At 42.0% G+C, this 14,416-nt stretch overlaps 1 protein-coding gene across 2 annotated transcripts in view; it reads left to right on the top strand.

Annotated features, from left to right (window-relative positions):
* Positions 1–14,416, top strand: part of LOC106934082 (NACHT, LRR and PYD domains-containing protein 3-like) — a 93,075-nt gene that overhangs the window by 72,132 nt on the left and 6,527 nt on the right. For both annotated transcript variants that reach the window (XM_088003731.1, XM_088003730.1), the window contains exons 7-10: positions 992–2,729; positions 3,678–3,863; positions 9,411–9,584; positions 11,897–12,070. In XM_088003731.1, the coding sequence (XP_087859857.1) occupies positions 992–2,729; positions 3,678–3,863; positions 9,411–9,584; positions 11,897–12,070 (2,272 nt within the window). The remainder of the gene's footprint in view (positions 1–991; positions 2,730–3,677; positions 3,864–9,410; positions 9,585–11,896; positions 12,071–14,416) is intronic.

Here is a 14,416-nt window from a genome sequence, read left to right on the forward strand (position 1 = left end):
GATTTCACTGGTGATGTTTTCCTGTAACATATAATTATTCAGTAATATTCTTACATGTCCTGTCAGCTTAACATCTTTTAATACACATGGTGGACTGCCAGTAGGCCGCCTCAGCTGGGCTGAGCAAGTTTTCTTAGGAAAACCCTGCAAAATGAACTCAGCTACATCTTCCCCCCTGAACTTCTCGAAACAGTTATAGGTCAGAAGTGACCTACAAGGTAACATCAGCTAAACTCAGCTGGGTTTTACTAACAATCACTGTGCAACAAAGGGTTTCCATGTTTCAATAGAAAGTGACATTACGGAGTTGGCCAGACTTAATGCTCTATCTACAAGTTCTCAAATTGACAACCAAATAATTGTTACCTGAATACAAAAAATGTCCTCCTCTTTGATCAAACCATCATGTACTGATGTTGCTTTTTCCCGTTAATGAATCTTTGCAAACTTTGTACAGGATGTCATTGCGCGTCTTCAGTTTTTTCCACTGTTTTAGGATTCAACTCTCTCATTTTGATGGTCATCTCCCCTGGATGCTGAATGGGATGACTTGTGATAGGACAACATTGTTTCTCTGACTATCATGAAGCTCTTGAAGTGAAAAAACAGGCAAATGGTTTTCACCTGGCTGGACCAACTGCTCCAGATCCTGGACCAGTCATGAAACCAGTTTCTACTTTGGACCTTCATCCCAGTCTATATGACCTGCTAGTAGTGCAGATACTTCACAGTCTGATAGAGACTGTGTTTCCAGCTCATTCAGTGGGGCTGCATGCTGAATGTTTTAGTGGTTGACAAAAGAAAACTACTGTCTAGACTACAGTCTTTGTAGACTGACTTTGGAATGACTTTCATTAGTTTTCTCTAATTATTGAATTATGTTACATTCATAGAAGGTTATGAAGAAGAACCAAACTGGCCACTTTATTTGTCCAATTACTTGTTAGAATATTGCAAATTGTTTTTATTTTGTTTGTTTTTCTTCCTTCAGATATTGTTGGTTTGTATCAGCCTGACTTTAAAGCGTCTCTGAAGAAGAAGTTCCAGAGTCTCTCTGAAGGCATTTCTGAACTTGGAAATCAAACCTCTCTGAACCAGATCTACATAGAGCTCCACATCACAGAGGGGTTAACTAGAGAGGTCAACCAGGAACATGAAGTTAGACGCATTGAAACAACATCCAGGAAACAAGAAACAGCAATCAGAAGAGAAGACCTCTTTAAAGTCCCACCTGGAAGTGATCAACCAATCAGAACAGTGATGACCATGGGAGTGGCTGGCATTGGGAAAACAGTCTTAACACATAAGTTCATTCTGGACTGGGCTGAAGGCAAAACCAACCAAGACATTGATTTCATATTTCCATTCACTTTCAGAGAGATGAATGTGCTGAAAGAAGAAAAGTTCAGTTTGGTGGAACTGATTCACAAATTATTTTCTAAAACCAGAGAAATCAGCAGCTTTGAACAGTTCAAAATTCTGTTCATCTTCGATGGCTTGGATGAGAGTCGACTTTCTCTGGACTTCAAGAAGAATCTGATCCTGACTGATGCTACAGAGTCCAGCTCAGTGGATGTTCTGCTGACAAACCTCATCAGGGGGAAACTGCTTCCCTCTGCTCTCCTCTGGATAACCACACGACCTGCAGCAGCCAATCAGATCCCTGCTGAGTGTGTTGACAAGGTAACAGAGGTCAGAGGATTCACTGACCTCCAGAAGGAGAAGTACTTCAGGAACAGATTCAGAGATGATGATGATAAGGCCAGCAGGATCATCTCCCACATTAAGAAATCAAAAACTCTCCACATCATGTGTCACATCCCAGTTTTCTGCTGGATCACTGCTAAAGTTCTGGAGGAAATGATGGAGACCAGAGAAGGAGGAGAGCTGCCCAAGACCCTGACTGAGATGTACATAGAGTTCCTGCTGGTTCAACTCACAATTAAGGAGAAGTATAGTGGAAACGCTGAAGATCCAGAGAACAGGAAGCTGATTGATTCTCTAGGTAGTCTGGCTTTAGATCAGCTGCTGAAGGGAAACCTGATCTTCTATGACAAAGACCTCAAATGGTGTGACATCAACATCAAAGATGCTGCATTGTACTCAGGAGTTTTCACTCAGATGTTTAAAGAGGAAACTGGGCTGGGCAACATCTCTGTCTACTCCTTTGTCCATCTGAGCATCCAGGAGTTTCTGGCTGCCGTCTACATGCTCCACTGCTTCACCAGCAGGAGGTCAGAGGTTATCAAGACGTTCCTGGGAGAAAAATACGATGAAACATCTCTAGATGAGTTCATGAAGAAAGTCATGGAGAAATCCCTCAGCAGTAAAAATGGCCACCTGGACCTGTTGGTCCGCTTCCTTCATGGTCTCACTGTGGAGTCCAACCAGAGACACTTAGAGGATCTGCTGGGTCAGACAGAGAACCGTCCAGAAACCAGACAGAGAATCATCACCAACCTGAAGGAGATGAACACTGACGATATTTCTCCTGACAGAAGCATCAACATCTTCTACTGTCTGATGGAGATGAACGACGTCTCATTTTATCTGGAGATCCAACGGCTGCTGGATTCAGGGAAGGAGCTCTCAGTGACTGACTGTTCAGCTCTGGCCTTCATGCTGCAGATGTCAGAGGTTCTGGATGAGTTGGACCTGGAGAAGTACAACACATCAGAATATGGACGACAGAGACTGGTTCCAGCTGTGAGGAACTGCAGAAAGGCTCGGTGAGTCCAGATGTTTTCATTGTGTGAATGCTGATTCAGCACTATTGTCCTCCTGTTTCTTCTTCTTCCTTCAAGTTGATTCTGGATGTTTTTGGCCTTTAACTACTTCCTTCATCCTCTGGATGATTTCAGCCATTCAAACATCTAAACATTCAGTTCATCCAGGACAGCTGCAGCTTCTGGTATTTAGACATTTTGATCATTTAAAAATATTTAACTTTTTATCAGTTTTCATGTTGAAATGAAGAGAAAACCCTGAATTGTAGAAAATTTATATTTTCTCTGACAGATCCAATCAACCAAAGAGACATTTTTAACTTTAAACTCCTCTTCACTCATTGAGCTGCTGCTCCATAATTCACCTTTTAGGATTATTATTGATGAGGAGGATTCTAGATGCTGCAGCAGCAGATATGGGCTAAACAAACCCAGAGATGCCAGAGGTCCACAGCAGGCTGGACTTCCTGCTCTGCTCACTTCATTTATAACTCACTTCCTGCTTGGTAGAAGAGCTCAAGGAGCCAAACGGTATAGTCCTAGTCACTCTGTGAGTCAGAGCTTTGAGCAGTTCCTCCTCCTCTCCATCAGGAGGCTGACTGAGCTGAATGTAGTTTCCTTCATTCAGCTCAGTCAGCCTCTTCATCAGCTGCTGCAGCTCCTTTGAGGCTCTGATGCTGCAGAGAAACTGAACTTTCCTTCACAGATGATAGAAGATCTTCAACATCTGACTGAGCTGAAGGTCTGAGGACATGAAGCCTGGACCAGAACCAGAACCTGGACTTTAGTCAGGAACTGCACAGACTCTCTGTCGGGTCAAACTCAGTAAACTGAAGATCAGATGTTGATCAGATGATGACATCATGATGACATCACTGTTATCATATTTTAGTCTGTTTATGATCCAGATTGATTTTATTAGAACTGAATTTATTTCTTCTCTCATCACAGACTTGGTGGCTGTTTGATCCAAAAGGACGAATGTGAAGTTGTGGCTTCAGCTCTGAAGTCCAACCCAAATCTGACTGAAGTGGAAATAAGTGAGATTCAACTGAGAGGTGGAACCTTTGGAGACTCTGATATGAAGAATCTGTCTGAGATCCTGGAGAGTTCAGTCAGTAAAGTGAAGAAACTGGGGTTTGTTTTCTCTATTTATACAATAAAATCACTTTAATCCTTCAGGGTTTCCCCCAGTGTATTATAAGCCTGGCGGCCCGCCATGGTAAACAAAAAAAAAAATAAAAAATAAATAAATAAATAAAAAAATTCCCCTCTCACCCTCCGTGGGTGGTCTCTTTCATCCTCTGAGCTCGGGTCCTCTACCAGAGGCCTGGGAGCTTGAGGGTTCTGCGCAGTATCTTGGCTGTGCCTAGAACTGCACATTTCTGGACTGAGATGTCTGATGTTGTTCCTGGGATCTGTTTGAGCCACTGCTCCAGTTTGGGGGTGACTGCCCCGAGGGCCCCGATGACCACAGGCACCACTGTGGTCTTCACCTTCCAGGCCTTCTCCAGTTCCTCTCTGAGGCCCTGGTATTTCTCCAGTTTCTCATGCTCCTTTTTCCTGATGTTGTGGTCACTTGGTATTGCTACATCCACCACAACGGCTTTCCTCTGTTCTTTATCCACCACCACAATGTCCGGTTGGTTCGACATTACCATCTTGTCTGTCTGGATCTGGAAGTCCCACAGGATCTTAGCTCGGTCATTCTCCACCACCTTTGGGGGTGTCCCCCATTTTGACCTCGGGGCTTCCAGTCCATATTCTGCACAGATGTTCCTGTACACTATGCCCGCCACTTGGTTATGTCGTTCCATGTACGCTTTCCCTGCCAGCATCTTGCACCCTGCTGTTATGTGCTGGACTGTCTCAGAGGCCTCCTTGCACAACCTACACCTTGGGTCTTGTCTGGTGTGGTAGATCTGAGCTTCTATTGCTCTGGTGTTTAGGGCCTGTTCCTGGGCGGCCAGGATGAGGGCCTCCGTGCTGTCCTTGAGTCCAGCTTTCTCCAGCCATTGGTAGGATTTCCTGATATCAGCCACTTCAGTTATTTGTCGGTGGTACATCCCATGTAGGGGCTTGTCTTCCCATGATGGTTCCTCCAGCACCTCGTCCTCTGTTCCCCATTGTCTGAGACATTCGCTGAGCACATCGTCCATTGAGGCTTTGTCCTTGATGTATTTATGGATCTTGGATGTTTCATCCTGGACAGTGGCTCTCACACTCACTAGTCCTCTGCCTCCTTCCTTACGGCTCGTGTACAGTCTCAGGGTGCTGGATTTGGGGTGGAACCCTCCATGCATGGTTAGTAGCTTCCGAGTCTTAACATCCGTGGCCTTCATCTCTTCCATTGGCCAGCTAATTATTCCGGCAGGGTATCTGATTACTGGTAAGGCATAGCTGTTTATTGCACGGATCTTGTTCTTGCCATTGAGCTGGCTTCTCAGGACTTGCCTTATTCGTTGGAGGTATTTGGCTGTGGCTCCTTTCCTTGTGACCTCATCGAGGTTGCCATTTGCTTGTGGTATTCCCAGGTACTTGTAGCTGTGCTCTATGTCTGCTATCGTTCCCTCTGGGAGTGAGACCCCTTCTGTGCGGACGACCTTCCCTCTCTTTGTAACCATCCGGCCACACTTCTCTAGTCCGAATGACATCCCAATGTCAGTGCTGTAGATCCTGGTGGTGTGGATCAGTGAGTCGATGTCTCGCTCGCTCTTGGCGTACAGCTTGATGTCATCCATGTAGAGGAGGTGACTGATTGTGGCCCCATTCTTAAGTCGGTATCCGTAGCCAGTCTTGTTGATGATTTGGCTGAGGGGGTTCAGGCCTATGCAGAACAGCAGTGGGGACAGAGCATCTCCTTGGTATATGCCACATTTGATGGACACTTGTGCAAGCGGTTTGCAGTTGGCTTCAAGGGTGGTTTTCCACAGCCCCATCGAGTTTGCAATGAAGGCTCTTAGAGTCCTATTGATGTTGTACATCTCTAAGCATTCAATGATCCAGGTGTGTGGCATTGAGTCATAGGCTTTCTTGTAATCAATCCAAGCGGTGCACAGGTTGGTGTGTCGGGTTTTGCAGTCTCGGGCGACTGTGTGGTCTACAAGGAGTTGGTGTTTGGCTCCTCTACTATTTATGCCGATGCCCTTCTGTGCCGTGCTCATGTATTTATCCATGTGTCCGCTTATCTTAGCCGCTATGATGCCTGACATGAGCTTCCATGTTGTAGAGAGACAGGTTATTGGCCGATAGTTGGATGGGACTGAACCCTTTGAGGGATCCTTCTGGATCAGGATTGTGCGCCCTTCAGTTAACCATTCAGGGTGAGTCCCATTCTGTAGCAGCTGGTTCAGCTGAGCTGCCAGTCGCTCATGGAGGGCAGTGAGTTTCTTTAGCCAGTAGGCATGGATCATGTCAGGCCCTGGTGCTGTCCAGTTTTTCATACCCGAGACTCTTTCTTGGACATCTGCCACAGTGATGGTTACCGGGGCTTGTTCAGGGAGGTTGCTGTGGTCCTCTCGTAGAGAGGTTAGCCACTGTGCCTTGCTGTTGTGGGACGCCTCCCTTTCCCATATGCCTTTCCAGTATTGTTCAGTCTCCAGCCTTGGTGGGTCTACTCTGTTGTTAGTACCCTGCCATTGAGAGTACACTTTAGCTGGTTGGGTGGAGAAGAGCCGGTTGATCCTCCTGGCTTCATTCTCTCTTGTGTATCTCTTTAGGCGGCTGGCCAAGGCTTGGAGCCTTTGTTTGGCAGTTTCGAGTGCTTCAGGTATGGGCATCTGGCTGTACTTCTTGGGTACTGATATTTTCATTGCACCCCTTAGGAGCTCTGACAGCTGACTCACTTCCCTCCTTGTTATCTTGATCTTAGCCTCTAACCGTCTTTTCCATGATGGATATTGGGTCTCATGGTTGCTCTTATAGCCGAGCATTTCAAGGATCACTGATGCTGAGTTGTATATCAGCTCATTGGTTTCTGTTATGGTGTTGGTAGGGATTGTTCTCAATGCTGCATTCACATCTTCAATGAGACTTTCTGATGGTACTTCACTCAGCCGTAATTGGCGTAGGGGTTGCCTGGTGTTCATTCGGGCCACGATTCTCTCTCTCAGGTCAGTTGCTGTCTCGTTCAGCTTTGATAGTTCGTTCATTACTGGGGCTGCATACCCAGTCTCGGGGTGGGGAGTAGTTAACTCCCCCCTGACCTTACCTTTGGGCTCCTCCCTTATGCCGTAGCATTTGTGTTGTACCTCGTCAATCTCAAGTTGTGATAGCAGTTGCCGTTTGCGGATGTTGGAGCACTGAGCTACTAGTTGTTTGGCAGTCATTGTAGACTGTGGGTGTCGAAGTAACCATTCCACCCTCAGTCTTTGCATGTAACCCCTCTGACTAGGGTTACTTGAGTAGTAGCATTCCAACAGATCCATGTTTTCGTCTCTCGCCCATTTCCGTCTTGTTCCAGTAGCCCATTTTTCATCAAGGTGCTCTGGTTCCCCAGCACCTGACGCAGACCTTGTTTGGCCGGGCGACGTCTGAGCCGGCATGTCATGCTTATCAGTGTCTCTCATTGTATGAGGTAGGCTATATAGCTCCAAGGGTCTTGCCTAGGGACCCACACTGCATAGCTCAATTGCACTGTTGTAACTTGCCCCAACCTGGATTCGAACCCCGGTCTCCCAGGTGGTAGACTGGTGTCTTACCCACTGAGCTATAAAAAAATATATATATATATATATATATATATATATATATATATATATAGCTGACTGTATAGCTCAGTGGGTAGACACCAGTCTACCACCCGGGAGACCGGGGTTCGAATCCGGGCTGGGGCGAGTTACAACAGTGCAATTGTGCACAACCCTCCATGCTGCTAACCATGCATGGAGGGTTCCAGCACCCTGAGACTGTACACAAGCCGTAAGGAAGGAGGCAGAGGACTAGTGAGTGTGAGAGCCACTGTCCAGGATGAAACATCCAAGATCCATAAATACATCAAGGACAAAGCCTCAATGGACGATGTGCTCAGCGAATGAGCACATTCGCTGAGCACATTCGCTGAGCACGTGTTTAGTGCTCAGCACATCGCTGAGCACTAAACACCAGAGCAATAGAGGCTCAGATCTACCACACCAGACAAGACCCAAGGTGTAGGTTGTGCAAGGAGGCCTCTGAGACAGTCCAGCACATAACAGCAGGGTGCAAGATGCTGGCAGGGAAAGCATACATGGAACGACATAACCAAGTGGCGGGCATAGTGTACAGGAACATCTGTGCCGAATATGGACTGGAAGCCCCGAGGTCAAAGTGGGGAACACCCCCAAAGGTGGTGGAGAATGACCGAGCTAAGATCCTGTGGGACTTCCAGATCCAAACAGACAAGATGGTAATGGCGAACCAACCGGACATTGTGGTGGTGGATAAAGAACAGAGGAAAGCCGTTGTGGTGGATGTAGCAATACCAAGTGACCACAACATCAGGAAAAAGGAGCATGAGAAACTGGGCCCTCGGGGCAGTCACCCCCAAACTGGAGCAGTGGCTCAAACAGATCCCAGGAACAACATCAGACATCTCAGTCCAGTTCTAGGAACAGCCAAGATACTGCGCAGAACCCTCAAGCTCCCAGGCCTCTGGTAGAGGACCCGAGCTCAGAGGATGAAAGAGACCACCCACGGAGGGTGAGAAGGGAATTTTTTTTTTTTTTTATATATATTTTTTTTTTTTTTTTTTTTTTTTTAAAGCCGGGCTGCAAGCGTCTCTTTTGCTCTTAGCATTTCACTAGCAGAGCAGATTTATTCCTAAAGGATAGGTTTATAAGCTCTTTGCCTCGCGCGCTGCCGCTGCTTTACCTCAGCAGGATTGCGCGTGCCTCCTTTCGAGAGAGAGAGAGAGAGAGAGAAACGCTCCTTCCCTCCCTCCCTCCCTGGTCCGTCTGAACGTAGTGGATCCAGATGTTTGGATTCCAGCCTCAGTCCTCTCCTGGTCAAGCTCCCCCAGACAATCCTGTCAAGGTTATAGTTATCCCTGGTGTTGGTTCTCATTTTCACCACCAGTTTTTCCTTCTAACCAACTTTCCCTGAATATTCTTGGATGCAGCTCTATGAACAACCAGCTTCTTGACCTTTTCAGGACTCCATCCTTGTTGTCCAGGACTGTCTTTAGATATCTGTCCAGCCAGCAGTCGTCCCCATGATGGGTCCTTCTGATCTAGAGCAGGGCTAATCAACTGGCGGTTTTCTGGGCCGGATGTGGCTTTGGAGCGGCCCTCTGAGTTTACTAGGGAAAAAAATATCTGAAAAAATATACGACACAGAACTTATTAAAGTTTAACATTTTAAATGATTAAAAAACATTTGATTCTGTCTTTCATTTAGACTGAATTTTGTTTTAAATTAAATTCCCCCCAAAAAATTTGAAATGAAATCTAAATTTCCATCCTGTAGCCATCCTGTCATATCTGTGCTGTGCTGGGAGGTCATTTGTATCAGCCAATCATCATTCAGCATTCCTGACATCAAAGAACTCTGCTCTGATGTGATTGGAGGATTATAGTATTAGACTTTAACAGCATCTTATCGGTTTAATTAAATACATTTTGGAGATTTTTATTATTTATTTGTTCATATTTCAGTTTTAACCTGCACCCCGTTGGCTTCAGCTTACATCTTTTATTCTTTATTCAGATTGTACAGCTGCAGTTTGTCAGAGACCAGCTGGACGTCTCTGTTCTCAGCTCTGAAGTCCAAACCGACCAATCTGACAGAACTGAACCTGTTAGACAGCAACCTGGGAGATTCTGCAGTGAAGGAGCTCTGTGGTTTTCTACAGACTGAAGGCTGCAGACTACAAACATTGGAGTAAGAAACCAAGTTTTAGTGTGAAAATAATAAAACCTGAAGGAGACACAGGAGAGAAACTAAAGAGGAAACAACAATAAACCAAGAAAATCTAAAACTGATCTAAGAAAACTAAACAGAAAAACACAGAGAACAAAATGTAAAGATAAACAAACTAAACTAAATACAAAGGAAGATACTGATACGGAAAGACATTTTGAGCAATAACACGGGAGACTGAACAGAATATGGCAAGAATTGAGATTTTTTTTTTCCAATTATAATGTAAGATGATATTGAGGCCATAAATTATACTGTTGTGTTTTGGGAGAGTCTTTGAACTCATATGCAGAAAACACACTGGCAGAGGGAGAGCAGTTAATGATTTATTTGCAAGGAATCAAATGATCTTGGGGGGAGTAAGAAGGAATCAGGAACTCAGTGTCTGCAAGAAGACAGATAAAGTTAGACCAAAGCTGTGAGGTGATTATTTGAGATCTGGAAGGGTGAGTTACTTGATCCAGGGAGGATGCCAAACCTGAAGGGGAACGCTCGGTGCCACGAGGCTTTTGACTCCATGGCACTTTAAATTTGACTCAGGTGGATTTGATTCAGAACCAGATTTGTTCTTTGTAATTTCTGGACAGTAAAACTATTGATCTGTAAATCAATAGACAAATTTAGATAAAAATATTATCCATCTTTCTGTCCTATATTTGTATAAGATAAAGAGGATTTGGCCCTCATGTTTTCCACTTAAAGCTCTGGTTTACACCAGAGCTTTACACAGATATGTGGTGAAATTTAATAGACGACACTCTTGCATCCCGTTTTCCTGAAGGCAGCACGGAGCTGGAGCACCAGAATCTGACACTAAAGAAAAGAAGAGTTATGACTGATATAGATCCATGTTTACTTTTACAGCTTTTTGCTAATAGTTCAGAGTTTAAACTGGACTGAATAACATGTCAGAAAATGTCACAGAACATAAAAATTTGATTACTATTGTTGACGATCAGTTTGAATTTAAATTTTTATTCTGTTCTGATTGGCTGCTGCTGAACTTACATAATTTAGGTTGAATTTTTATTGCATTTTTATACATAAAGATATGATGATGATGACACCTTTAAAAATATATATAAATTTGACTTTTTGTTTTCGGAAAAACTGGTAATTCAGTAATGGTGTTTATTAACATTTTTTATTAAATAAAAATACTGAAACAACAATAACAATCATAACAGCAACAAAAATTACAATAATTATATACCAATAAAATAATTGATAGGTATTTTTCTGAACCTACATAAAAGAACAACGGACAATGTAAGTGAGTTTTATGGCCAAACTTTTGCAAAAGGAGAAGTTTTAGCAAGGTGTTCCTCTGAGCCTCTCACTGAGCGTTCTACCCTGTCTCAGCTAGAGCTGGCCTTTTATTTTGGAAAAGTAAAGAGATAAAAATAGAAGAGACACAATGCAAGCTTTGTCTACACACAGGACATTTGGTTCTTTCTTTCCCTTGGGAAAGATTTCTCTCAAGGCTGGAGGGAGCAGTTATCTTTACTTGGTGCCAAAAGTATTCAACCCAGCAGTCAACAGTCAAAGGCCTTGACACAGACAATGAAGAGTTCAAACACTTCTAAATGAAATCAAAATGATAGCACCATTAAAAATTCCTAACAATTATATTCAGTGCAGGTAGCCTACATCTTTTTTGATGGGGCTGTAAGTAGCGGTGGGCGACACTGGCAAAAAATTATATCAAAAAATATTTTTTAAATACGTGTAACTAAACTAATGTTGACCAACAAAACTCAGTGTGAAATTAGAGACTAAGTGTAAAAATACTTAAATACACAAAAGATAGAACAATAAATTTACATAATGTTGAAAAGTGTTTCCCTCTCAAGTTTAAGAGCCAATTTTATGTGTTGTTTGTTTTAATATAAAAGGAAATATTCCACTTCAAAATAGTCAATACCTAAATATGTTGCATAAAATAACTGCGAAAAGTAAAAGCTTCTGCTGTCAAATAATCTGAACCTTTGTTAATTGGAGTTATCCCTGGTGCTGGTGCACATTTTCACATCCAAAGTTATATTTATATAGATGATCTGTGCTGTTTGGTCAGTAGTATCAGCCAATCATCATTCAGACACTAAAGAAAAGAAGAGTTATGATGTGATTGGAGAATTGTAGCCTTTGTCTTTTCCAGCATCAGATCTGTGTAATTAAATTAATTTTCTACATTTTCATTATTTATTTGTTCATATTTCAGTTTTAACCTTCATCCTGTTGGCTTCAGCTCACATCATTTATTCTTTATTCAGATTGGGGGGCTACAATTTGTCAGAGGCCAGCTGGATTTCTCTGTTCTCAGCTCTGAAGTCCAACCCGACCCATCTGATATTACTGGAGCTGGGCTGGACCAACCTGGAAGATTCTGGAGTGAAGGAGCTCTGTGGTTTTCTACAGACTGAAGGCTGCAGATTACAACAATTAAGGTCAGAAACAACGTTTTAGTTTAAAAGCAATAACAATTTGATGGAAGCCATAACAGGAGATAAACTATAGAGGAAACAACAATTAACAAAGAAAATGTAAAACTGACCTAAGGAAACTAAACAGAAAACACAAAGAACATAATGCAAAAATAAACAAAGAAGCTAAACTAAATACAAAGGACCATGCTGATATGGCAAGACATTTTGAATAACAATTAATACAGTTGACCGAAGAGAATATGCAAGAACTGAGATTTAATTTTTTTCAATTATAATGTAAAATAATACTGTAATATACTTTACAGACCATAATGGTAATAACGGACTTATCACTTCTTAAGGTTTTCAATGAGATTTTATTTTATACCTTTAATTTTAATGGGGGTTTTTTATATGTCATTGTTAATTCCATGAGGCTTTTGACTCCATGACACTTTCAGTTTGACTCATATTGATTTCATTCAGAACCAGATTTGTTTTTTGTCATTTTTGGACAGTATGACTATTGATCTATAAATCACTAGACAAGTTTATATAAAAATAGCATCTGTGTTTCTGCCCCATGTCTATATAAAATTAAGATAATTTGGCCATAAAAATATTAGCAACTGTTGGTGACAATCAGTTTGAATTTAAATGTTTATTCTGTTCTGATTGGCTGTTGCTGAGCTTACATAATTTATTGCATTTTTATAAAACTTTAAAATAAATTATTCTAAACATGAAAAACTAATAATTCAATTATGTTTTTTTCAATTTTTGATGAAAAATACTGGAACAACAATAACAATCAAAACAAACAAAAATGGCAATAATTATAATATTAATAAAATAATGTTCAGTGCAGGTAGCCTATGTCTTTTTTGAAGTAGTGGTACTAAAAAATTATGTCAAAAAATATTTTTTTTAAATACACCTAACTAAACTAATTTTGACCAACAAAACTCAGTGTGAAATCAGAAACCAAGTTAAATAAACTACTAAAATACACAAAAGAAACAAACTGCTGGTTCAAAAGAATATTCATTTTACAAAATGTTAAAACATTTTTCCCTCTCATGTTTAAAAGCTCAAATATCCTTGTTCAAAACTGAGTCTTTTTGAAGCCATTCATGGATATTATTATAAATATTAAAGTTATCTCTTCCAGCCTGGGCTTATGGTAGGGCACAGATGATAAAACTCACCATTTGGTTGTTGCTGCTCTGCCACATCTTGTGCCTGAAAGAAACTTTTTAGTATAACAGGATTTAAAGGATTAAATATTAATGACAGCTTACTGCCTGATGCTGAGAATCTTCTATGAATTAAAAGAGGAAGGAAACCAGGAGGCTTTTATTCTGGAAAACAGCATGGACTCAGTGATCAGTGTCTTTAGATTAGGACAGGATTGTTGCAGTTTGACAAAGAATTCATTATTTTAAATGTCTATGCTCCATATTAATGTCAATATAATGTGGAAGAATATCTTAGCAAACTTAACTACCGTATTACCTACAAATAAAAAAAATGAAAAATGGAAACGTACATAAGCCACACTGGGCTATAAGCTGCTGGTATCTCGGCCACTCTCGGTTTTCCATAAGGGCTGCGTCCTAATAAATGTGCTATTCTGGACGCAGCCCTGTGTCTCCAATTCCGAACCATGATTTCGTTCACGCCGAGTTTATATGCAGAGGCTTTATTTCCCTCCTGTAGTGTCAGATCAATAGCGCTCAACTTAAAAGCGGCATCATATGAGTTTGAAGAAATTTCTCCGTCGTGCCTGCTGCTAGCATGTGCTTGCTCTAACCCAGTGTTTGTCAACCCTGGGTGAGAGCCCCCCCTGCATGTTTTAGGTATTTTCCTTCTGCCACACACCAATTGTATCTCTGGGTGATTAACAGGCTTCTGCAGCACTTGATGGTCCTGCAATCATTTGAATCAGATGTTCCGGAATAGAGGCACATCTAAAACATGCAGAGCAGGGGGGTGTTGAGGACCGGGGTTGAGAAACACTGCTCAAAATGAAAATCAGCACTCATGTAAATAAATGTTAGAATTATGTTCAAATTTAGAGATGCTTCTAAAATATAAAAGAGTTGGAGAATGTTTCCATTGTTTCAGTTTAATATGAAAATGAGAAAAGAATAAGTGATGGATTTCAGCAACTCTGAGGAAATGTTTACAATTTTATCGTCCATTCAGGGGGTTGAAGAAATAAAACCATTGAGATCAATAATCAGTTCAGGTTCCAGGGGCCTCATGCACACAAAAATGTGCGGCGCCATATTTTACACACAAGTCGGCATGTATAAAAATTAACTTTGCGTCACAGTTTGCATAAATATATGCACACTTTTTCAC

This window comes from Poecilia mexicana, unplaced genomic scaffold (assembly GCF_051168715.1).
Source record: "Poecilia mexicana isolate PSO_F unplaced genomic scaffold, ASM5116871v1 scaffold_2, whole genome shotgun sequence".
Classification (NCBI taxonomy): Eukaryota; Metazoa; Chordata; class Actinopteri; order Cyprinodontiformes; family Poeciliidae; genus Poecilia; species Poecilia mexicana.